Source organism: Schistocerca gregaria, chromosome 6 (assembly GCF_023897955.1).
Source record: "Schistocerca gregaria isolate iqSchGreg1 chromosome 6, iqSchGreg1.2, whole genome shotgun sequence".
Lineage (NCBI taxonomy): Eukaryota > Metazoa > Arthropoda > Insecta > Orthoptera > Acrididae > Schistocerca > Schistocerca gregaria.
This window is the reverse complement of record NC_064925.1, coordinates 308,920,200-308,944,725: the sequence shown is the minus strand read 5'-3', so window position 1 is coordinate 308,944,725 and position 24,526 is coordinate 308,920,200. Positions and strand designations below refer to the sequence as shown.

Here is a 24,526-nt window from a genome sequence, read left to right as displayed (position 1 = left end):
CCACTCTCATGGCCAATAATGCCATAGAATCTTTTTAATAGATCCACTTACAGGCAATTGCCCTCTTTCCAGAAAGCAAATCTTCTAAAATGGAAATTCCATTTTCTTGATGTGTTGCCATTTCTTGATCCATTGCTGCTTTCTAGTCATCTCATTGACTCAAATTTATGTCACCACAATGAGGTTTCTTTCCTCACAGGTGTGTTAAACATTCGCTCATCTGTGGCCTAATTCTTCCATCATCAGACTGTTCTAATCTCTCTTCAGTTTCATCCTGTAAATAATCATAATTATCAAACTCATATTGTTCTAATTTCTCTTCTGATGACTCTTGTGACTTCTGATGAAGAAGTCAGCAACTAATAGACTTTCCTTTCACATATTTTTCTCTTCAAAAATAACATCCCATGACCTCATTAACTGATGATATTCTTCGTACCAGATCTTATAACTATCATCATTGTCACAGCCAATCAGAATCCCTTTTACTGCTTTTTGATCAATTTTCATTCGTAATTGTTTTGGAATGTGAATGTAACATTTAGACCCTATTATAAGTAGGTACTGCATGCCAGGCATATGTCAATACCATATTTCATATGGAGAGCGTGGCGTGAGTCGTGCTTGGGTAGCTCAGATGGTAGAACACTTGCCCGCAAAAGGTAAAGGTCCCAAGTTCAAGTCTCAGTCCGTCACACAGTTTTAATCTGCCAGGAAGTTTCATATCAGTGCACTCTCCACTGCAGAGTGGAAATCTCATTCTGGAAACATCCCCCAGGCTGTGGCTAAGCCATGTCTCCACAATATCCTTTCTTTCAGGAGTGCTAGGTCTGCTAGGTTCGCAGGAGAGTTTCTGTAAAGTTTGGAAGGTAGGAGACAAGGTACTGGCAGAAGTAAAGCTGTGTGGACAGGGTGCGAGTCGTACTTGGGTAGCTCAGATGGTAGAGCACTTGCACACGAAAGGCAAAGGTCCCGAGTTCGAGTCTCGGTCCAGCACACAGTTTTAAGCTGCCAGGAAGATTCATCCCTAAAATATTGGAAAGTCACATTTTATTCAGGATGTATGCTGTAGAATTTATCATTTCTGTCCAAAATGATTGAAGAATGTTTCCAGGAGCATACACCATGGACCTGGCTGTTTCAACAAGTGTACAATTATCTCTTTAACTGCATCTGTTTTGCTGTGGAATTAATGGTATAGTAAAACTTTGGATTAAGCCCTCTTTATGTGAAATCTCCCTTGTCTGTTTATTGCTGAACTCTCCTGCATTATCGCTTAGGAGGTTTTTGATTGTATGCCTAGCTGTCTTTGTTTCTGTTATAAACTGTATTAGTCTATTAGGAACTTCTGATTTTTCCTTGACAAAGTAAACTGCTTGAAATTTACTGTAATCATCTTTGAATAACACAAAGTAGAGACACCCAGAATGGACTTTTCAAAAGGACAACAGACACCCATGTGAATCAACTCTCCCAGTTTAGAAGGTCTTTTATGGAAGACAAATGGAAGCAATGTGCTTTACCATAAATACAGCCTTCATAGAGCTCAAAGTCCAATCCCATGATTATGCCCAAGATTTTGGAGATTAATGTCTTGAGGTGTGACTTACTTTGATGTCCATATCTTTCATCAACACTTACATCTACAATCTGCAAACCACCATGAGGGGCATGCCAGAGGGTAAATCTCTTTGTACTAGTTACTTGGGTTTCTTTCTGTTCCATTCACATATGGAGGGAAGGAAGAATGATTGAATGCCTCTGTGTGTACAATAATTATTCTAATCTTACTGTCACAATCCCTATGTGAGCACTACATACAGGGTTGTAGTATATTCCTAAAGTAATCATTTAAAGAATGTTCTTGAACCTTTGTTAACCCTCTGGCAGGCAAGCATTTTTTTATTGCACAAGCAATTGTGCGGCGCATTTTGTGTGCCACTTTCACTGTTCAGTTCTATAGGTATTTTCATATGCTCCCACTCTTCTATTGATATTAATTAGTTTATTGTTTTTAAGAGAGATATTGTATCACTCAAAATGATATTAATAATACTGAAATAACAAATTTTACTGTACAATTAATACAAATAATTTATTATGGGCACAGTGGAAAATTCAAAGAAATAATGTTACATACTGTTTCTCACTTATAGAGGGAAAGTATGTTTCATTATTTAACATGGCTGTTATTTATACTTTATTTAGAAGAGCTAATATACATGCAAACACATAAAGAACAGTTCTAAAAAATCTATCTTTTGCTGCCAGTGTTGAAAATTAATACATTCATAGTGAATGCCCATGGAAACCATATTATAACAGCTTACAGACAGATCATGTCCACTACTTAGTAATTTAAGAGATGTCAAGATTCAAATCACTACTCAACTGTGTCTGCAGGTGTAATTTGACATTTGTATGCTTCCTGCGAACAAAGCTATTATGAGAATCTCCCTTTATTGTTGTGTTAATATTCTTAGCCCTTCCACAAATAACAAAGTGTCCCTATTTCTTAACCAAATGCTTCTTAACTTGCTCAGATATTGTCCAGTACCTTTGAAGGAACAGCAATATGTCCTCGGGAAGGCTCTGAATTTTGTCTCTTTCTAGTTAGATGTGGTTTCATAAGGTCATAAGCAAGGTTCTTCACAAATACTGTTCTCACAACCTTCTGATTTTGTACAATTGAGTAAAAAAGGACCTGGGTGTTGATACCAGCAATATCCATTAGGGTGAAAAAGAGTACCAAAGGCCACCTTCTCATTATATGAGCCACAGAATATGAACCACACATCTGGTCAACTGTATCAATGCCACCCTTAGTGCCATTGTAATCTAACACAATCTCTGGTTTTCAGGAATCTTCATTGATAGTTGAAAACAACAAAACTGCCTTGTTCTTCTTTGGTACATACAAAACCAACATAAAATCATTTTTATACCCGAAGAGAGATGAACCAGGTAACTGACTTTTCTTAGGCAGGAATTCCAAGGGGAATTATTCCTTTATTCTTTCTGAGTGTTCCATTGCATGTAAGCCTTTTACCTAATAGTGACATAGCCAAGTGGCAACTTGTAAACCAATTGTCCATAGTTACATTCCTGTTGGATCCCTCTATATGACTCACAAGTCTGAACTACACTCCTGGAAATTGAAATAAGAACACCGTGAATTCATTGTCCCAGGAAGGGGAAACTTTATTGACACATTCCTGGGGTCAGATACATCACATGATCACACTGACAGAACCACAGGCACATAGACACAGGCAACAGAGCATGCACAATGTCGCCACTAGTACAGTGTATATATCCACCTTTTGCAGCAATGCAGGCTGCTATTCTCCCATGGAGATGATCGTAGAGATGATGGATGTAGTCCTGTGGAACGGCTTGCCATGCCATTTCCACCTGGCGCCTCAGTTGGACCAGCGTTCGTGCTGGACGTGCAGACTGCGTGAGACGACGCTTCATCCAGCCCCAAATATGCTCAATGGAGGACAGATCTGGAGATCTTGCTGGCCAGGGTAGTTGACGTACACCTTCTAGAGTACGTTGGGTGGCACGGGATACATGCGGACGTGCATTGTCCTGTTGGAACAGGAAGTTCCCTTGCCGGTCTAGGAATGGTAGAACGATGGGTTCGATGATGGTTTGGATGTACCGTGCACTATTCAGTGTCCCCTCGACGATAACCAGAGGTGTACGGCCAGTGTAGGAGGTCGCTCCCCACACCATGATGCCGGGTGTTGGCCCTGTGTGCCTCGGTCGTATGCAGTCCTGATTGTGGCACTCACCTGCACAGCGCCAAACACGCAAACGACCATCATTGGCACCAAGGCAGAAGCGACTCTCATCGCTGAAGACGACACGTCTCCATTCGTCCCTCCATTCACGCCTGTCGCGACACCACTGGAGGCGGGCTGCACGATGTTGGGGCGTGAGTGGAACACGGCCTAACGGTGTGCGGGACCATAGCCCAGCTTCATGGAGACGGTTGCGAATGGTCCTCGCCGATACCCCTGGAGTAACAGTGTCCCTAATTTGCTGGGAAGTGGTGGTGCGGTCCCCTACGGCACTGCGTAGGATCCTACGGTCTTGGCGTGCATCTGTGCGTCGCTGCAGTCCGGTCCCAGGTCGACGGGCACGTGCACCTTCCGCCGACCACTGGCGACAACATCAATGTACTGTGGAGACCTCACGCCCCACGTGTTGATCAATTCGGTGGTACGTCCACCTGGCCTCCCGCATTCCCACTATACGCCCTCGCTCAAAGTCCGTCAACTGCACATACGGTTCACGTCCACGCTGTCGCGGCATGCTACCAGTGTTAAAGACTGCGATGGAGCTCCGTATGCCACAGCAAACTGGCTGACACTGACGGTGGCAGTGCACAAATGCTGCGCAGCTAGCGCCATTCGATGGCCAACACCGTGGTTCCTGGTGTGTCCACTGTGCCGTGCGTGTGATCATTGCTTGTACAGCCCTCTCGCAGTGTCTGGAGCAAGAATGGTGGGTCTGACACACCGGTGTCAATGTGTTCTTTTTTCCATTTCCAGGAGTGTATTTCCAACACTTAATTTGAGACTTTGGGCTGCTTCCCACACCATACCTCAAGGTTGCTTCTAAAAGATGTTTTTGCACCACAAATTGCACATATCTTAATGCCATATTTGGTATGCTTGTTGGGGATATATTGCAGAAGTCCAAGACAACCGCAAAAGGCTTGAAGTTTCTCATTAATAGTTACAAACTCACTTATGCTGTACATACTTTTGCAATTAGTTACAAACTCATCTAGAATCAAACGTACGGTGGGAAACTTATCAGTTCTTCTCCTCTATTCTCTTGTGGTTTTATGGTTGAAATGAATACAATGCAGCAAGAATAGAAACTGCTTGTAGCTCACCAAAACTTTTCGTATTTCATCTCCTGATCTGTTGGTATTCCACAGTTCCATTACATTTATGTGGTTAGCCTTGTCTACTCTGAAGAGATAAAGTAACCCAATGAGTGCCAGTATTTCACTTCTCATTATTTCTTTTTTGTCTCTTCCTCTCTGACAATCAGAAAATTCTAGTTAACTGAATATATTTGTTTGTATATTCCCCAATAGTATCAATCATTTTCATGTTAATTATCTTGAGGAATCCAGAAACGTTGGTTGTTACGTACCTGGAAATAGCCTTGTGTCCAGGAAAAATTTTTACAATATTTTTCCTTCTCGCTTTGCATGTGGCAGAGTTAGTACTTTTCCTCTATTTAGAAGTTTTGTCTCTTCCCACAAGTCAATACCCAATAGAACCTGGCTGACAATTATTGTCTTCAAGTCCATCTGACTCATACTCTTGTTCACTTTCAGTGTCATGGTCACTACACGTAATTACCTCCACTTCCTCATCAGTATCATCATTTGATATAGTGTCTACATCTTTTGTAAAATCTGAATCTTCATTCAAGAGCTATTTGAGTTCCTCATTAGTTAAATGCTTTCTTGCCCTAAATTAAAAATTTGTATTGAACACAGGCCAGAGGAACATTGTAAGTAAAATAATCACTATGTTCAAAGACGTAAAAAAATACTTACATGGCCAGTCGCATGATGCACTGAGTGCACCAGAAAGGCCAGCATTACACAAAATTCTCCATTTAACAAATTGTTTAGCACTGACAATTACTGCACTGCACATAACAGTTGTCAGAACAGTAATGAAGAAATACGTCAAGTATCAAAGGTCCCCATTGTTACCAAAATGATAACCACACCAATTATGTAAATTTGGCACACACTGTGTGCTGACATGCCTGCACGAAGGTTAATAGACTTTCTTAGGATATTTTATATCTGTCTTCAAGTTCAGTTCTTTTAGTATCTCTGTGACACTCTTCCACAGATTAAACAAACCTGTGACCATTTGTGCTGCTCTTCTCTGCATATATTCAATATCTCCTGTCATTCCTACTTAGTATGAGTCCCAAACACATGAGCAATATTCTGGGATTGGTCACATGACTGATTTCTAAGAAATCTCCTTTGTGGACTGATTGCACTTCCCCAGTATTCTACCAATCAAGTGAGGTCTACCACCTGCTTTGCCCACAACTGAAGCTATGTGATCATTCCATTTCATATCCCAGAATGCATTACACCCAGGAATTTGTACAAGTTGTCTGATTCCAACAAAGACTTATTAATGTTGCAGTCATAAGATACCACTTTTTTCTTTTTTGGGAATCACGGAACTTTATACTTCTGAATATTTAGAGCAAGTTGCCAATCTCTGCACCTTGCTGATATCTTATGAAGATGTGACTGAATATTTATGCAGCTTATTTCAGGTAGCACTTCATTACAGACAACTGCATCACCTGCAAAAGCCTGGTTTTACTATTAATATTGTCTCCACGATCATTAATATAAAATATGAACAGCAAGGGCCCCAACACACTTCTGTGGGGCACACCCAAAGTTCCTTCTACATCTGATGATGACTCTCCATCCAAAAAACATGCTGTGTCCCTGCTACCAAAAATTCCTCAGTCCAGTCACAAATTTCACTTAATACCCATATGATCATAATTTTAACAATAAGTGTAGGTGTGGTACTGAGCCAAATGCTTTTCAGAAATCAAGACATACTGCATCTACCTGGTTGCCTTGATCCAAAGCTTTCAGTAGGTCATGTGGGAAAAGTGCGAGTTGGGTTTCACATGATCGATGTTTCCAAATCCATGCTGGTTGGCACTGAGAAGGTCATTCTCCTCAAGATACCTCATTGTATTTGATCTGAGAATATGTTTTAAGATTCTACAGCAAACCAATGTCAAGAATATTGGCCAGTAGTTTTTCTGGATCACTTCCACTCCCATTTTTGTAGGCAGATCATGTGACTGTATACCATTATGAACTGTTCTAAATAGTACATATCTATCCAGTGGATGGTCAGAAATTTAATTTGAGTCAGAGTTCCTCTACATGCTCCTGTCCTGTGCTGAAATTTTCAAGTTCCTCCCTGAGATATGATACTACTGATTTTTAATCTAGTTTACTGAATATATATTTTTCTGTTTGATTTATCTGTCCTTTGTACATTGGTAATCATTGTTGCAACAACCACATCATAGTCACTGATAACAGTTTCGATGTAGACATCCTCAGGTCTATTTGTTATCATTAGATGCAATATATTTCCATCATTAGTGGAGTTCCTAACTATATGTTATAGGTAGTTTTCAGAGAAGGCATTTAGTAAAGTATCATAGGCTGTTTTATCATTCCCACCACTAACAAAACTTTAATTTTCCCAGTTACTTGTTGGATCATTAAAGAATCCACCAATCATTACAGTATGATTGGAGGAATTATGGACTAGTGCACTGAGGTTTTCTCTAAAGTATTTGGCCACCTCACAAGATGAGTCTGGTGGATGATAGAAGGATCGAATTATCATTTTATGCCCACTCTTACACTGAGTCTTGTCCAAACAATCTCACATGCAGCTTCAATTTCTACCTCAGTGGATTTGAGTTTCTTATCTACTGAGAGAAATACACCACCTCCATTTTCAATTTGCTTATCCTTTCGATAAACACTTAAATTTTCCCCAAAAATCTCACTGCTATCTACTCCACATTTCAACCAGATTTCTGTACCTAGTATCATTTGAGCTTCATTGCTTTTCATGAGCTCTTCAAATTCTGGCACTTTGCTGCAAATGCGTTGGCAGTTTACCATGAGGATTTTAATACTCTCACCTGTGGGAGGCATTTCTTACAATCTTACACTGGTACTTCTGGGTTTCCTACAGCTATAATCATCTGGATCAGATGGAGAGTTACCTAATCTAAAATGTCTGTGTGTGCATCCCACACACAGTCAACTACCTGAGTAGCAGTATCTGATATGCAGGGCACACCTGACCTATTTAGGGGAACCCTACAGTTTTTAACCCTATGGTGCAAGTCCAGGAAGTTGCATCCTAGCTTGTCACAGCATCTTCGAAGATTCTGGTTCAGTCCTTCCACTCACCTCAGAGCCAAAGGGACATGATATGTTTTGGGGACAATACTGCAAACTATGAGCTTTGTTGAAACTCTGCACACAAGGCTGATCTTCTCAACCTTCTCTGCCAGTCACTGAAATTACCCAAGAGTGACCTCCGAGTCCAGACAACAGGCATCACTTTGTCCAATATTCACCACAATCTGCAGTTGGTTGCACTCTGCTCCCTCATGGTAAACAGTAGTAATTTTTCTCCACTGATTTCATTTACTTCGGTAGAAATGCTTCTCACCATTAATTTAAACAGTCCTCCATTACCTGTTTGGTTATTTTGAAACGACAAGTTTTCAAAGAGAAGAAAAGCACATTGGTTTATTAAAAGACTACATGTTGTTGTTGTGGTCTTCAGTCCTGAGACTGGTTTGATGCAGCTCTCCATGCTACTCTATCCTGTGCAAGCTTCTTCACCTCCCACTACCTACTGCAACATACATCCTTCTGAATCTGCTTAATGTATTTATCTCTTGGTCTCCCTCTACGATTTTTACCCTCCAAGCTGCCCTTCAATACTAAATTGGTGATCCCTTGACGTCTCAGAACATGTCCTACCAACCGATCCCTTCTTCTAGTCAAGATGTGCCACAAACTTCTCTTCTCCCCAATCCTATTCAATACTTCCTCATTAGTTATATGATCTACCCATCTAATCTTCAGCATTCTTCTGTAGCACCACATTTCGAAAGCTTCTATTCTCTTCTTGTCCAAACTATTTATCGTCCATGTTCCACTTCCACACATGGCTACACTCTATAGAAATATTTTCAGAAAAGACTTCCTGAGACTTAAATCTATACTCGATGTGAACAAATTTCTCTTCTTCAGAAACGCTTTCCTTCCCATTGCCAGTCTACATTTTATATCCTCTCTACTTCGACCATCATCAGTTATTTTGCTCCCCAAATAGCAAAACTCCTTTACTACTTTAAGTGTCTCATTTCCTAATCTAATTCCCTCAGCATCACCTGACATAATTTGACTACATTCCATTATCCTCGTTTTGCTTTTGTTGATGTTCATCTTATATCCTCCTCTCAAGACACTGTCCATTCCATTCCACTGCTCTTCCAAGTCCTTTGCTGTCTCTGACAGAATTACAATGTCATCAGCGAACCTCAAAGTTTTTATTTCTTCTCCATGGATTTTAATACCTACTCCGAATTTTTCTTTTGTTTCCTTTACTGCTTGCTCAATATACAGATTGAATAACATTGGGGAGAGGCTACAACCCTGTCTTACTCCCTTCCCAACCACTGCTTCCCTTTCATGTCCCTCGACTCTTATAACTGCCATCTGGTTTCTGTACAAATTGTAAATAGCCTTTCGCTCCCTGTATTTTACCCCTGCCAACTTTAGAATTTGAAAGAGAGTATTCCAATCAACATTGTCAAAAGCTTTCTCTAAGTCTAGAAATGCTAGAAACGTAGGTTTGTCTTTCCTTAATCTTTCTTCTAAGATAAGTCGTAAGGTCAGTATTGCCTCACGTGTCCCAGTATTTCTACGGAATCCAAACTGATCATCCCTGAGGTCAGCTTCTACTAGTTTTTCCATTCGTCTGTAAAGAATTCGTGTTAGTATTTTCCAGCTGTGGCTGATTGATCAGTAATTTTCACATCTGTCAACACCTGCTTTCTTTGGGATTGGAATTATTATATTCTTCTTGAAGTCTGAGGGTATTTCGCCTGTTTCATACATCTTGCTCACCAGATGGTAGAGTTTTGTCAGGACTGGCTCTCCCAAGGCCATCAGTAGTTCCAATGGAATGTTGTCTACTCCGGGGAGCCTTGTTTTGACTCAGGTCATTCAGTGCTCTGTCAAACTCTTCACGCAGTATTGTATCTCCCATTTCATCTTCATCTACATCCTCTTCCATTTCCATAATATTGTCCTCAAGTACATCGCCCTTGTATAGACCCTCTATATACTCCTTCCACCGTCCTGATTTCCCTTTTTTTGCTTAGAACTGGGTTTCCATCTGAGCTCTTGATGTTCATACAAGTGGTCTCTTTAATTTTCCTGTAGGCACTATCTATCTTACCCCTAAGCCTCTACTTCCTTACATTTGTCCTCTAGCCATCCCTGCTTAGCCATTTTGCACTTCCTGTCGATCTCGTTTTTGAGACGTTTGTATTCATTTTTGCCTGCTTCATTTATTGCATTTTTATATTTTCTCCTTTCATCAATTAAATTCAATATTGCGTCTGTTACCCAAGGATTTCTACTAGCCCTCGTCTTTTTACCTACTTGATCCTCTGATGCCTTCCCTACTTCATCCTTCAAAGCTACCCATTCTTCTTCTACTGTATTTCTTTCTCCCATTCCTGTCAATTGTTCCCTTATGCTCTCCCTGAAACTCCATTCAACCGCTGGTTCTTTCAGTTTATCCAGGTCCCATCTCCTTAAATTCCCACCTTTTTGCAGTTTCTTCAGTTTTAATCTACAGGTCATAACCAATAGATTGTGGTCAGAGTCCACATCTGCCTCTGGTTCCTAAATCTCTGTCTTACCATTATATAATCTATCTGATACCTTTTAGTATCTCCAGGGTTCTTCCATGTATACAACCTTCTTTCATGATTCTTAAACAAAGTGTTAGCTATGATTAAGTTGTGCCCTGTGCAAAATTCTACAAGGCGGCTTCCTCTTAGCCCCAATCCATATCCACCTACTACGTTTCCTTCTCTCCCTTTTCCTACACTCGAATTCCAGTCACCCATGACTATTAAATTTTCATCTCCCTTCACTATCTGAATAATTTCTTTTATTTCATCATACATTTCTTCAATTTCTTGGTTATCTGCAGAGCTAGTTGCCATATAAACTTTTACTACTGTAGTAGGTGTGGACTTTGTATCTATCTTGGCCACAATAATGTGTTCACTACGCTATTTGTAGTAGCTTACCCGCATTCCTATTTTCCTATTCATTATTAAACCTACTCCTGCATTACCCCTATTTGGTTTTGTGTTTATAAGTCTTGTTCCTCCTGCCACCGAACTTCACTGATTCCCACTATATCTAACTTTAACCTATCCATTTCCCTTTTTAAATTTTCTAACCCACCTGCCCGATTAAGGAATCTGACATTCCACGCTCCGATTTGTAGAATGCCAGTTTTCTTTCTCCTGATAACGACATCCTCTTGAGTAGTCCCCACCTGGAGATCCGAATGGGGGACTATTTTACCTCTGGAATATTTTACCCAAGAGGACGTCATCAATATTTAATCATACAGTAAAGCTGGATGCCCTCGGGAAAAATTACAACCGTAGTTTCCCCTTGCTTTCAGCCGTTCGCAGTACCAGCACAGCAAGGCCGTTTTGGTAATTGTTACAAGGCCAGATCAGTCAATCATCCAGACTGTTGCCCTTGCAACTACTGAAAATGCTGCTGCCCCTCTTCAGGAACCACACATTTGTTTGGCCTCTCAATAGATACCCCTCCATTGTGGTTGTACCTACGGTACGGCTATCTGTATCGCTAAGGCACACAAGCCTCCCCACCAACGGCAAGGTCCATGGTTCATGGGGGGAGACTACATAATAATGTTTACAAATGATGATAATATTTCCATCGCAGCAAAGAACTCAAAAACAATCCATGTTTGGTAAGACAGAGGTATTTAAATGTCAGTGAATTTATTATATAAAACTGTTCTAAAAACAAAACTTTTAACATAATAGATGTGTATTATGATACCAACTATGTTGAATTTTACCTGCATCAGAGATGCACTGTCAACAATGCTCTCTCTCTCTCCTTGTTGTGCAGAATGAGTGTGTTGTCCTCTTGCAGTCCCATGTACAGCTGACCCCTCCTGACTTTCCTCATAAAAATAATCTGGAGGCACAGGCCCAGTTCCATAACTTTGTGGGCCTTCAGCAGACATCCTAGACTGTCCTACAGGAGGTACTTCATCTGGAGTGTGCACCATGTTTGGATCTGAAATGGAAAAATTAATTTACATTAGAACATTTATTTTCATTTTGTATTTCAGTTCTATTTTTAACTTGTCAGAACAATGTTGATAACCAATATCCTGTTTTGTGAATACACATTTATCAGTCAATATACAGAAATCTGATACACACATGTAACAAAAACATTTCAGGAACTCCTGGAAATTCCTCTCAACAGGATTAAAGATGACAAACATATAATAACTGACACAGTTAGTGTGCTTAGTTAATGCTGATACCTATATTAATGTGTACATGCAAAACCAGTAAGAAAAAGTGGCCATTACTCGAAGATTAATATAGCAACAATAACAACAATAGTAATGATATACTTGAAAACAACAAAGAAGCAGAAATATTAACTGAAAATAAGAAGGCCAGGCAGGTTGCATACTATGAATTACTACTCAGCCTTACGGAAACGTAAGATTAGTATATATTGTTATATATTGTAACTATAAATCACAATTGGAAACATTCCATTTGTGTTGACAGCTTTTAAAAGAATCATATTTCTCTCATGGACATAGTCTGTATGCTTGTTATTTAATAGTTTTTGCACCTGAAAGCAAAACACCAAATATATTTGAAATATCAAGTTTGATATAATCGTAAGAAATCTTTAATTGCATGGTTTTCTGATTCAAGAAAGAACTGCAAAAGAAGACCAATCAAAGTCGATTTTTTTCAGTTAGAAATACAATAAACAAAGATAACAAGAAATAAGAACGGAGAAAATCAGGCATTGCAAGAGGATCAATAAGGGGGGAGGGGGGGAGGAGAGGGGGGGGGGAGAGAGAGAGAGAGAGAGAGAGAGAGAGAGAGAGAGAGAGAGAGAGAGAGAGAGAGAGAGAGAGAGAGAGAGAGAAAGAGAAGAGTCAACAGCACAAATATTATCACAGGATGGACTAAAGCAATTTTAGAAGTGTTGAAAAATAGTTCCTACTTACAGAGTTCTAATGTACTCTTATAGTAAGAAAGAAATTCTGCTATCAAACCATTGGCAAGATCTTGAAGAAGAAAACAATGACTCAATATCCTCCTGCATGCATCCAAATTTCTGTCACTATACCATGGTTGTCATTAAGTAAGATGTATGTTGGAGGAAGTAACAGATTTCTTGGCTCTTACTGGAATAATGGGTTCTTAGTACTTCGAAGTAAGATTTTTTGTGATGTTGTAGCATGTCTCACTGGAATATGCCGAGTGCATGAATATGTCAACTACAGTGTTAGCTGCAAGAGGCAGAAGACGTGCTTTGTTGGTGCTGCATATTTTAGCAGTTTTGATCAAGATAAACTTATGCTGTATTGGTCTTCTTTGGCAAGCCAGTGTTAATGTGTGCACAGATTTAAGTAAGTGAAAACTCCATGCAATATGCACATTTATTTATTTATTTATAACAGCCAGATTTAGAAGGCCATGTGTATGAGATCGTGCGCTGATTTAAAGTTCTACATTTGCACAGTTTATCGTTCGCAATGCTTCTGCATAATCTTTCATTGATTGTATCAGTACCCATTTGTATTGTGATATACTGTTAAATTCAAACATTCATGAGTGCCATGATATTATCACCAATTGTAGATCTAAACTAAATGTTCCTCTTTTAAAAAAAATCAGAACAATAGGCCTCTCTCTGTTCAAAACAATCATTCTCTTATTTCATTGCACAATTCTGTGAGAAACAGGTTAGTTTGACAATTTTTGGATGCTTACAGAACTGTATCTTCATAAGTTACTGGTATGAGTGTTTTGGGTACATAATTTATTTTGTTGCAAAATCAGCGTTTGCAGATTATAGTTCAGCTAAAGAATAGATCACTCATGAATTCCATCATATATCAACACAAATAAATGTACATTTGAGAATTTTTGGAATCTACCATTGTTCTTTGCATAATCTACAAGAAATTTGTAGCAAATCGACATTTGTGATTTGGTTACTATAGCAGATTTTCTAACAAACATATTGTGTGACGTCTGGTTTTCCCTTAAAGAGGAGTAGCCCTATATATCATCTACATTTATCATAAAATAACTTTGTTTTCAAGTTTGCTAACAACTATAATTAACTTCAAAAACTTTTTGGAAACTACTAATTTTTACCATTTTTTATTTTTATTTATTTATTTATTTATTTTGTCATAATATAAATCTCATTTTTGTGTATCTGCTTCATTTCTTATAGGGAATTAGCAATTTTTTAGGTCAACATTTAAAAAATAATGAGTGGGCTTAATTTAAAGATATTTGTTCACTGTCTTGTAATATATTGCACCAGCCAGAACACCTGTTCTAAAGCAAGGGATGAGTTGGTTGATGTCTGTCAGCAGTTGGAAATCACCCTGACTACAGTCAAACAATTGGCAGCTGCCGCGAATCAGTGTTGTGTACCTGTTACACTTATACTGGAGATAGGTTGGTTGGTTGGTTTAAAAGAGGGAGGAAGGGACCAAACTATGAGGTTATCAGTCCCTTGTTCCTAAAACAACAATGCCACAAGTGTGAGAATAAAATAGGCAAGACATATAACACAAAACAGAAAGAAAGGAAAGACCACAAGAATGAAGGAAAGGCAACAAACACTAAAATGAATGAAAAAGGACTAGAGAACAACACCCTGCCACACATTAAAACCTTCAACCTAAAAGCACTAGGGTGGAGGACACAGAGGGACAAAGGACAGGAGCTAAAACTCAGATCAAATGATAAAACCCACCCTCATGGATGAAACGTAAAACTAAATCAGCCAAAGAGGCGTTGTCTGCTAAAATCAATGATAACGAGTCCAGCAACCGAAGATGAAGTTGAAAGGCAGCCAAGTAAGGGCATAGCAGAAGAATATGGGCCACTGTCAACTGGGTGCCACACCGACACTGAGGTGGGTCTCCTTGGTGCAGGAGGTTGCCATGGATCGCCCATGGATGGCCAATGCCGAGCCTGCGGAGAAATCCCTGTGAGATGCCCTCATCAAGGACTTCCACATATTCGTGGTCCCCTTAATGGCTCGCCATTTGTTGTGCATACTGAGATTTTGCCATTCTGTCTCTCAAAGCTGAAAACTGTGCTGCGTAATAACAAACACAGGTCTGTGGCAGGGATGTCCATCTTCAGAAGTAGTTTCTGTGTAGCCTGTTTGGCCAGCCTGTCAGCATGCTCATTTCCTGGGATTCTGACGTGACCAAGGATCTAGACGAACACCATTGAATGACTGGACCATTCCGGGGCACTGATAGACTCCTGGATGGATGCTACCAAAGGATGGCAAGGGTAGCACTGGGCGATAGTTTTCAGGCTGCTCAAGGAGACAGTACATAAAAGACAAGACTCCCCAGGGCATGAAAGGAGATACCAAAAGGCATGAGAAATGGCCACCAGCTCTGCAATGAATACAATGCAGCCATCAGGAAAGAAATACTGTTCAATATGGCCACCGGGCATGTAGGCAAAGACAACATGACCATCAGCCATCAAGCCATGGGTGTAAACCAATTCACTGTCCCAGAACACATCAAGAACATTCCCTTGACATGTTGGCAAAAATACTTGTTCAAAACCAGTGGTAGGCAGGAAACAACTTCCGAGATTGTCCTAAATGCTTTCTCTGAAAAGTATTTCAAGCTGTTAGTCCACGAACCCATGCGAATTGTAAATGGATGCGAAAACACACTTGACCTCTTAGCCACAAACAATCCAGAGCTGATAGAGAGCATCATGACTGATACAGGGGTTAGTGATCACAAGGTCATTGTAGCTAGGCTCAATACCGTTTCTTCCAAATCCACCAGAAACAAACGCAAAATAATTTTATTTAAAAAAGCGGATAAAGTGTCTCTAGAAGCCTTCCTAAGAGACAATCTCCATTCCTTCCGAACTGACTATGCAAATGTAGACAAGATGTGGCTCAAATTCAAAGATATAGTAGCAACAGCAATTGAGAGATTCATACCTCATAAATTGGTAAGAGATGGAACTGATCCCCCATGGTGCACAAAACAGGTCCGAACACTGTTGCAAGGGCAACGAAGAAATTCAGAAGAACGCGAAATCCCGAAGATTGGCTAAAATTTGGCACGGACTTCAATGCAAGATGCCTTTAATAGGTTCCACAATGAAACATTGTCTCGAAATTTGGTAGAAAATCCGAAGAAATTCTGGTCGCATGTAAAGTACACAAGCGGCAAGACGCAGTCAATACCTTCGCTGCGCAGTGCTGATGGTACTGTTATCGATGACTGTGCCACTAAAGCGGAGTTATTGGATGCAGTTTTCCGAAATTCCTACACCAAGGAAGATGAATGGAATATTCCGGGCTTTGAAACACAAACAGCTGCTAGCATGAGTTTCTTAGAAGTAGATACCTTAGGGGTTGCGAAGCAACTCAAATCGCTTGATACAGGCAAGTCTTCAGGTCCAGATTGTATACCGATTAGGTTCCTTTCATATTACACTGATACAATAGCTCCCTACTTAGAATTCATATACAACCGTTTGCTCACCGATAGATCTGTACCTACAGATTGGAAAATTACGCAGGTCGCACCAGTGTTTAAGAAGGGTAGTAGGAGTAATCCATCGAACTACAGACCAATATCATTGACGTCGGTTTGCAGTAGGGTTTTGGAGCATATACTGTATTCAAACATTATGAATCACCTCGAAGGGAACGATCTATTGATACGTAATCAGCATGGTTTCAGAAAACATCATTCTTGTGCAACGCAGCTAGCTGTTTATTCGCACGAAGTAATGGCCGCTATCAACAGGGGATCTCAAGTTGATTCCGTATTTCTAGATTTCTGGAAAGTTTTGACAGCGTTCCTCACAAGTGACTTCTAATCAAGCTGTGGGCCTATGGGGTATCATCTCAGTTGTGCGACTGGATTCATGATTTCCTGTCAGGAAGGTCACAATTCATAGTAATAGATGGAAAATCATCGAGTAAAACTGAAGTGATATCAGGTGTTCCCCAGGGAAGCGTCCTGGGACCTCTGCTGATCCTGGTCTATATAAATGACCTGGGTGACAATCTGAGCAGTTCTCTTAGATTGTTCACAGATGATGCTGTAATTTACGATCTAGTAAGGTCATCCGAAGACCAGTATCAGTTGCAAAGCGATTTAGAAAAGATTGCTGTATGGTGTGGCAGGTGGCAGTTGACGCTAAATAATGAAAAGTGTGAGGTGATCCACACGAGTTCCAAAAAAAATCCGTTGGAATTCAATTACTCGATAAATAGTACAATTCTCAAGGCTGTCAATTCAACTAAATACCTGAGTGTACAAATTTTGAACAACTTCAGTTGGAAAGACCACATAGATAACATTGTTGGGAAGGTGAGCCAAAGGTTGTGTTTCATTGGCAGGACACTTAGAAGATGCAACAAGTTCAGTAAAGAGACAGCTTACACTACATTCGTTCATCCTCTGTTAGAATATTGCTGCGTGGTGTGGGATCCTTACCAGGTGGGATTGACAGAGGACATCGAAAGGATGCAAAAAGGGGCAACTCGTTTTGTATTATCACTTAATAGTGGAGAGAGTGTGGCAGATATGATACGCGAATTGGGATGGAAGTCATTAAAGCAAAGACATGTTTTGGTGAGGTGAGATCTATTTACGAAATTTCAGTCACCAACTTTCTCTTCCAAATGCAAAAATATTTTGTTGGGCCCAACCTACATAGGTAGGAATGATCACCAAAATAAAACAAGAGAAATCAGAGCTCAAACAGAAAGGTTTAGGTGTTCGTTTTTCCCGTGTGCTGTTCAGGAGTGGAATGGTAGAGAGATAGTATGATTGTGGTTCGATGAACCCTCTGCCAAGCACTTAAATGTGAATTGCAGAGTAGTGATGTAGATGTAGATGTAGATGAAGAATCGAGAGAAAGTGACAGCGGAGAGCCACAGGGTTAATGAAGTCGTTAGGGCCACATGAAATGTCCAGATGGAGCTGCAGCCAAGGCGTACACCATGGAGGCATACGTGAATGGACAGCAAGTAGAGGTGGTAAAGGGAAGGACTCCAGTTCAGAGAGAAGGGCCCACACATGAACCACAATCATTAGCCACGACCTGGGCCACTGATGCAGGAGATGGACTACCATGGGCAGGAAAAGGAGATGGTAATTCAGATGCTCAGGAGAACTATGAATGTGTGCTGCATAACTGGCAAGCAGTTGTGTATGTCTGATCTGCAATGGAGGGACACCAGCTTCCACCAGTATGCTGGTCACCTGACTCGTCCTAAAAGCTCCTGTCACTAGTCAAACCCCGCAGTGGCCCACAGGGTTGAGTAAATGCAATGCTGAATGTGCTGCCAAACCATATACCACACTCCCATAGTCAATTCGGGATTGAACAAGGGCTCTGTTGATCTGCACCTCAATTGGTGTTGCTCAGGCAACAGAGCGCATTCAGGTGGTGCCAACACTTCTGCTTAAGCTGACGAAGGTTAGGGACCCAAGTCAATTGAGCATCAAAAACCAGTCCTAAGAATTGATATGTCTCCACTACAGTGAGTGAATCATCATTAAGATGAAGTGCTGGTTCTGGATGAATGGCACAATGCCGACAGAAGTGCATGACACGCAACTTTGCAGTTGAAAACTGGAAGCTGTGGGCTGGAGCCCATGACTGCACCTTGTGGATGGCTCCCTGTATGTGCTGCTCAGCAACACCAGTACTGGAGCAGTAGTATTAAATGCAGAAGTTGTCTGCATACAGAGAAGGTGAGACGGAGGGCCTGACAGCTGCTGCTAGACCATTAATGGCCACTGAAAATAGACCCTTAATACAGAGCCCTGCAGGACTCCATTCTCCTGGATATGGACGGAACTATGGGAGGCTCCAACTTGGAAACAGAAAGTACAGAGCAAGAGGAAGTTTTGGATAAAAATTGGGATTGGGACCCGGAAACCCTGCTCTTACAATGTGGCAAGGATATGATGTCACCAGGTCAACACAACTGCTGACATACCATACATTCCAGCAGCTTACAAAGAACTTTGGTGAGGCTGATGGGCTGATGGCTACCCACATCAACTGGGTTTTTACCAAGTTTGAGCAGCAGAATGATGATGCTCTCCCGCCATTGTGATGGAAAGATGCCATTGCACCAGATCCAGTTGAAGATGTTGAGGATATGTTGCTTGTAGTCAGATGAGAGATATTTAATCACCTGGATGTGGATCTGATCAGGCCCAGGAGCTGTGCCAGGGCAATGTGCAAGGGCACTGAGGAGCTCTCACTCTGTAAATGAGGCGTTATAGAATTCACTACAGCATGTAGTGAATGAGAGGACATTCCCTTCCAGCCACCGTTTGAGTGTACGAAATGCTGGGGGGGGGGTAATTCTTCGATGCAGAGGCTCGAGCAAAGTGCTTGGCAAATAGCGTTTGCGTCGGTAGATAATACACCACTTATGGTAACACTGGGGACACCTGTTGGGGTCTGGTACCCAAAAAGACATTTGATCTTTGCCCAGACTTGGGAAGGTGATGTATGGCACCCAATGGTTGAGACATATCTCTCCCAACATTCCTGCCTCAGTCGTCTGATAAGGTACAAACACAGGCACAGAGCCATTTAAAGGCTATGAGGTGCTCCAGTGAAGGGTGCCGCTTATGCCACTGTAGAGCTTGCCAACACTCCTTAATTGCTTCAGCGACTTCCGGTGACCACCAGGAGACTGCCTAACACCTCGGGCACCCTAAAGAGTGAGAGATCGTGTTTTCTGCCACAAAAACAATTGTTGTAGTCACCTACTCAACCACCACATCAATGTTGCCATGTGGGGGAGATTCAACGGTGACATCAGAGGTGAAAGTTTCCCAACCCACCTTGTTTAAAGCCCATCTGGGCAGGCGTCCATGGGCCTGACGCTGGGGCAGTGACAGGAAGATTGGGAAGTCGTCACTACCACACAGGTCGCCATGTGCTCTCCAGTGGATAGATGGGAGAAGTCCTGTGCTGCAAATTGATAAATCAATGGCTGAGTAACTACTATGAGCCTCACTGAAATGTGTGGGGCCCCTTTAAGATGCAGAGGTAGAATTGCAATAGTAAAGTTTCAACATCTCTGCCTTGGCCAGTAAGCATGGCACCACCCCACCAGGGGTTATGGGCATTAAAATCTCCCATAAGTAGGAAAGGTTTAGGGAGTTGATCAATAAGTGTAGCTAATACATTCAGGAGTACTGCACGATCTGAAGGAAGATATATAATGCAGACAGTCATTTCCTGCGTCACCCTGATTCTGACAGCCATGGCTTCAAGGGGTTTGAAGGGGCACATATTCACTACAGACCGACTTTAGGACATAAACGCAAACTCCACCCAACACCCGATTATAGTCACTACGGATCCTGTAATATCACTTACAGCCATGGAGGGCAGGGGTCCGCATTACCGGGAACCAGGTTTCCTGGAGGGCAATGCAGAAAGCAGGTGTAAAGCTTAACAGTTCCCTTAGCTCAGCCGGGCAATGGAAAAAACTGCTGCAATTCCACTGGAGGATGATATTGTGAGACTGGCAAGGCATGGAATATTCAATGAGGCAGTTGACACCTCAGAGTCACCTGCTGCCACTGACTTATTGCCTGAGCAGTATATATCCATTCTGTCTGTGGGTCTGGCGAGATCTAGGTCCTCAACGGATGCCAAAATCTCCACCCCATCCTCAGATGCAGAGCTTGTAGGTAGCGGTGGTGTGGGTGCCACCACAATTTACTTGGTCTTTGGGGTTTTCTTTTTTTTTTTGTTCATCTCACTGCTCCTTGGATTTATCTGGCTGGGAGGACTTCACTGGCTCAGTCTCTGGGACTGAGGATGAGTGTGAAGCCCTATGATGAGCTGCTTTTGGGTTCTTCAGCCAATGGCGGGTGTCATCTTTCCCACTAGCAAAAACCTGGGAAAGGAGTGACCCAAGGGACCAGTTCCTAGTGAGAGTAGCTGAGGAAAACTTATGCTTCTCTGGTTTAGAAGTGGGGACAGACATCCCCGATGGTTGGGTGGAGGGGGGGGGGGGGGGGGGGGGTTGCTCTCAAAGTATGTGGTGCAGGAGCAACAGGGAGGGAAATGCCCCCACCATCAAGGGGGCATATGTAGTCTTCTGGGTCTAAGAAGTGACTTGGGTTGGCAGAGCTGATAGTGCCAGAAGTGTTGTAGCAGCAGCGTAAGATGATGTCATACACACAGGTTGCAGGCGTTCAAATTTAATCTTAGCCTCAGTTTAGGTCAGACAGTCCAAGGTCTTCTACTCCATGATTTTCCTTCCTTTCTTGAGAAACCTGCAGTCTGGCAAGCAAGGTGAATGGTACTCTCCGCAGTTGACACAGATGGGAGGTGGAGCACATGGAGTATTGGGATGTGATGGGCATCTGCAACCAACAAGTCTGAGGTGCTGTCTTTCACTGCAACTGAAAATGAGCCAATGGTACTCACTTCACCTGTTTGGGGAAACAGATTTTGACTGGTGTCAGGAGGCAGCTAATGCAAAACGGTAGGGAACTATTAATTGTCACCAATTCAAATGTATGGTGAATGACAGTTCCCCTTGGAAATGGCAGCAAGGGACAGGGAAGGACACAGGTGCACTAATTGTTTGTGCCTGAGGGGCTCATTCAGCATGTTTAGGAGTTTACTGTGGTAGCCACTGAGGAAAAAGAGTGCAACTGACTGCAGATTTTGGCACACATTGGAACAAATGATGCCTGTCATCTGGAATCAGAGATCATTCTTGGGTCATTCCAGCAACTGGCATAGAAGATTGAGAAGATCAGTCTTGTGTGTGGAACTTCTCAAAGTTCACAATTCACAGCATTGTCCCCAGAACTGATTGTGGCTCCTTGGTTCTGAGTTGAGTGGAAGGACTAAACCAGAGACTTTGAAGGTTCTGTGACAAGCTAGGCTATGAATTCCTGGACTTGCACCATAAGGTTGAGAACTGTAGGGTTCCCCTAAATAGGTCAGGTGTGCCCTCAGAGGCTGCTACTAAGGTATCTGACTACGTGTGAGATGCACACAAGGTTTTTTTTTTTAAATTATGTGACTCTCCATCCAATCCAGGTGATGATAGCTGTAGGAAACCCAGAAGTACAAGTGTAAGATCAAAAGAGATGCCTCCCACAGTGAGAGTATGAAAATCCTAATGGTAAACTGCTGAAGCATTCACAACAAAGTACCAGAGTTTGAAGCCCTCATGAAAAGCAGTGAATCTCACATAATAATAGGTACAGAAATCTGGTTGAAATCTGAAGTAGACAGCAGTGAGATTTTGGGGGAAAATTTAAGTGTTTATCAAAAGAATAGGCAAATTGGAAATGGAGGTTGGGTATTTGTCACAGCTGACTAGAAACTCAGAACCACTGAGGTCGAAATTGAAGCTGCATGTGAGGTTTGGGCCAGACTCAGTATAAGGGGTGGGCATAAAATGATAACTGTATCCTTCTACAGCCCACCAGACTCATCTCCTGATGTAATCAAAAACTTCAGAGAAAACCTCAGTTCACTTGCATGTAAGTTCCCCAATCATACTGCAAACATTGGTGGAGACTTAAATCATCCAATCAATTAACTGGGGAAATCATAGTTTTGTTAGTGGTGGGCATGATAAAACATCCTTCTCTGAAAACTACCTACAACAGATAGTTAAGAACCCCACTCATGCTGGAAATATAATGGATCCAATGGCAACAAATACCTGACTCTTTGAGGATGTCCACATTGAAACTGGTATCAGGAAGTATGATAGGGTTTTGGCAACAATGATTACCGAAGTACAAAGGACAGATAAACGAAGCAGAAAGGTATATATGCATAGTAAAATAGATCAAAAATCGATAGTGTCATATCTCAGTGATGAACTTGAAACTTTCAGCACAGGGCAGAAGCTTGAAAGGAACTCTGGATTAAGTTTAAACCAATAGTTGACCGTTCACTGGATAGATATGTGCTCAGTAGAATAGTTGATAAAGTGAGGAAACCTCTGTGGTATACAGTCGCTGTAAAGAAACTTATAAAGAAACAGAGATTACTGCATAATAGGTGTAAAATAAAGAGTAGGGCTATTGATAGAGGGTTGCTGAAAGAAACACATTTGGCTGTCAGGAGGGCAATGCATGAAGCTTTCAGTGACTACTGTAGCAGAATATTGTGACATCATCTTTTACAGGACTCAAAGCAATTCTGGTCATATGTAAAGGCTGTTAGTGGCACCATAGTTAGTGTCCAGCTCCTAACTAATGAAACAGGAGCTGAAATTGAGGGTAGCAGAGCAAAAGCTGACATGCTTAACTCCATTTTCAAATGTTCCTTTACAAAGAAAAACCCTGGAGAATTGCCCCTATTTAATCCTTGTACCATTGAAAAGGTGAATGAAATAAGTATTAGTGTCAATGGTATTGAGAAACAGCTTAAATCAATAAAATTGAACAAATGTCCAGGGCCCAATGGAATCCCTGTCAGATTCTGAATAGAATTTGCAGCTGAGTTAGTCCCTCTTCTAACTATAATCTGTCATAAAGCCCTCAAACAAAAAACCATGCCCGCTTCTTGGAAAAAGGCACCGGTCCACACTCATCTACAAGAAAGACAATAGAAGTGATCCACAAGACTACTGTCCAATACCCTTGACATTGATCTGCTGTAGAATCTTAGAACATACTCTCAGATCAAACATAATGATGTATCTTGAAGAGAATTATGTTCTCAATGCCAACCGGCATGGATTTTGAAAACACTCATCATGTGAAACCCAGCTCGCAATTTTCTCACATAACATACTGAAAGCTTTAGATCAAGGCATCCAGGTAGATGCAGTATTTCTTGATTTCCAGAATGCATTTCACTCAGTACTGTAACTACAATTATTGTCAAAGTATGATCATATGGGGTATCAAGTGAAATGTTATCTTGGATGGAGAGTCATCTTCAGATGTAGAAATAACTTCAGGAGTGTGTCAGGGAAGTGTGTTGGGAACCTTACAGTTCTTATTGTATATTAATGACCTTGTAGACAATTTTAAGAGTAAAATTATACATTTTGCGGATAATGTAGTTATCTGTAATGAAGCACAATCTGAAAGAAGCTGCATAAATATTCAGTCAGATCTTGATGATATTTCAAGGTGCAGAGACTGGCAACTTCTTGTAAATGTTCAGACATGAATAATTTTACACTTCACAAACTGAAAAAAATAGCATCCTACAATATCAATGAGTCACCGATGGAATCAACCAACTCCTACAAATACTTTGTAGGATTGTGAAATGGAATGATCACATAGGTTCAGTTGTGGGTAAAACAGGTGGTAGAATACTGGGGAAGTCCTATCAATCTACAAAGTAGATTGCTTATAAATCACGATGTGACCAGTTCTAGAATATTGCTCATTTGCGTAGGACCCATACCAAATAGGATGAACAGGGGATATTGAACGTATACAGAGAAGGGCATCATGAATGGCCACAGGTTTGTTTAATCCATGGGAGTGAGCCACAGAGA

The 24,526-nt window shown here is 41.3% G+C and overlaps 1 protein-coding gene across 4 annotated transcripts in view; it reads right to left on the bottom strand.

The window, feature by feature from the left end:
• Window positions 1-24,526, bottom strand: part of LOC126277934 (YLP motif-containing protein 1) — a 665,061-nt gene that overhangs the window by 64,050 nt on the left and 576,485 nt on the right. For all 4 annotated transcript variants that reach the window (XR_007550623.1, XR_007550624.1, XM_049977517.1 and 1 more), the window contains exon 9: window positions 11,781-12,004. Coding sequence is in view for 2 of the 4 variants with exons in the window: in XM_049977517.1 (XP_049833474.1) it covers window positions 11,781-12,004 (224 nt within the window). In the remaining 2 variants the exon portion in view is untranslated. The remainder of the gene's footprint in view (window positions 1-11,780; window positions 12,005-24,526) is intronic.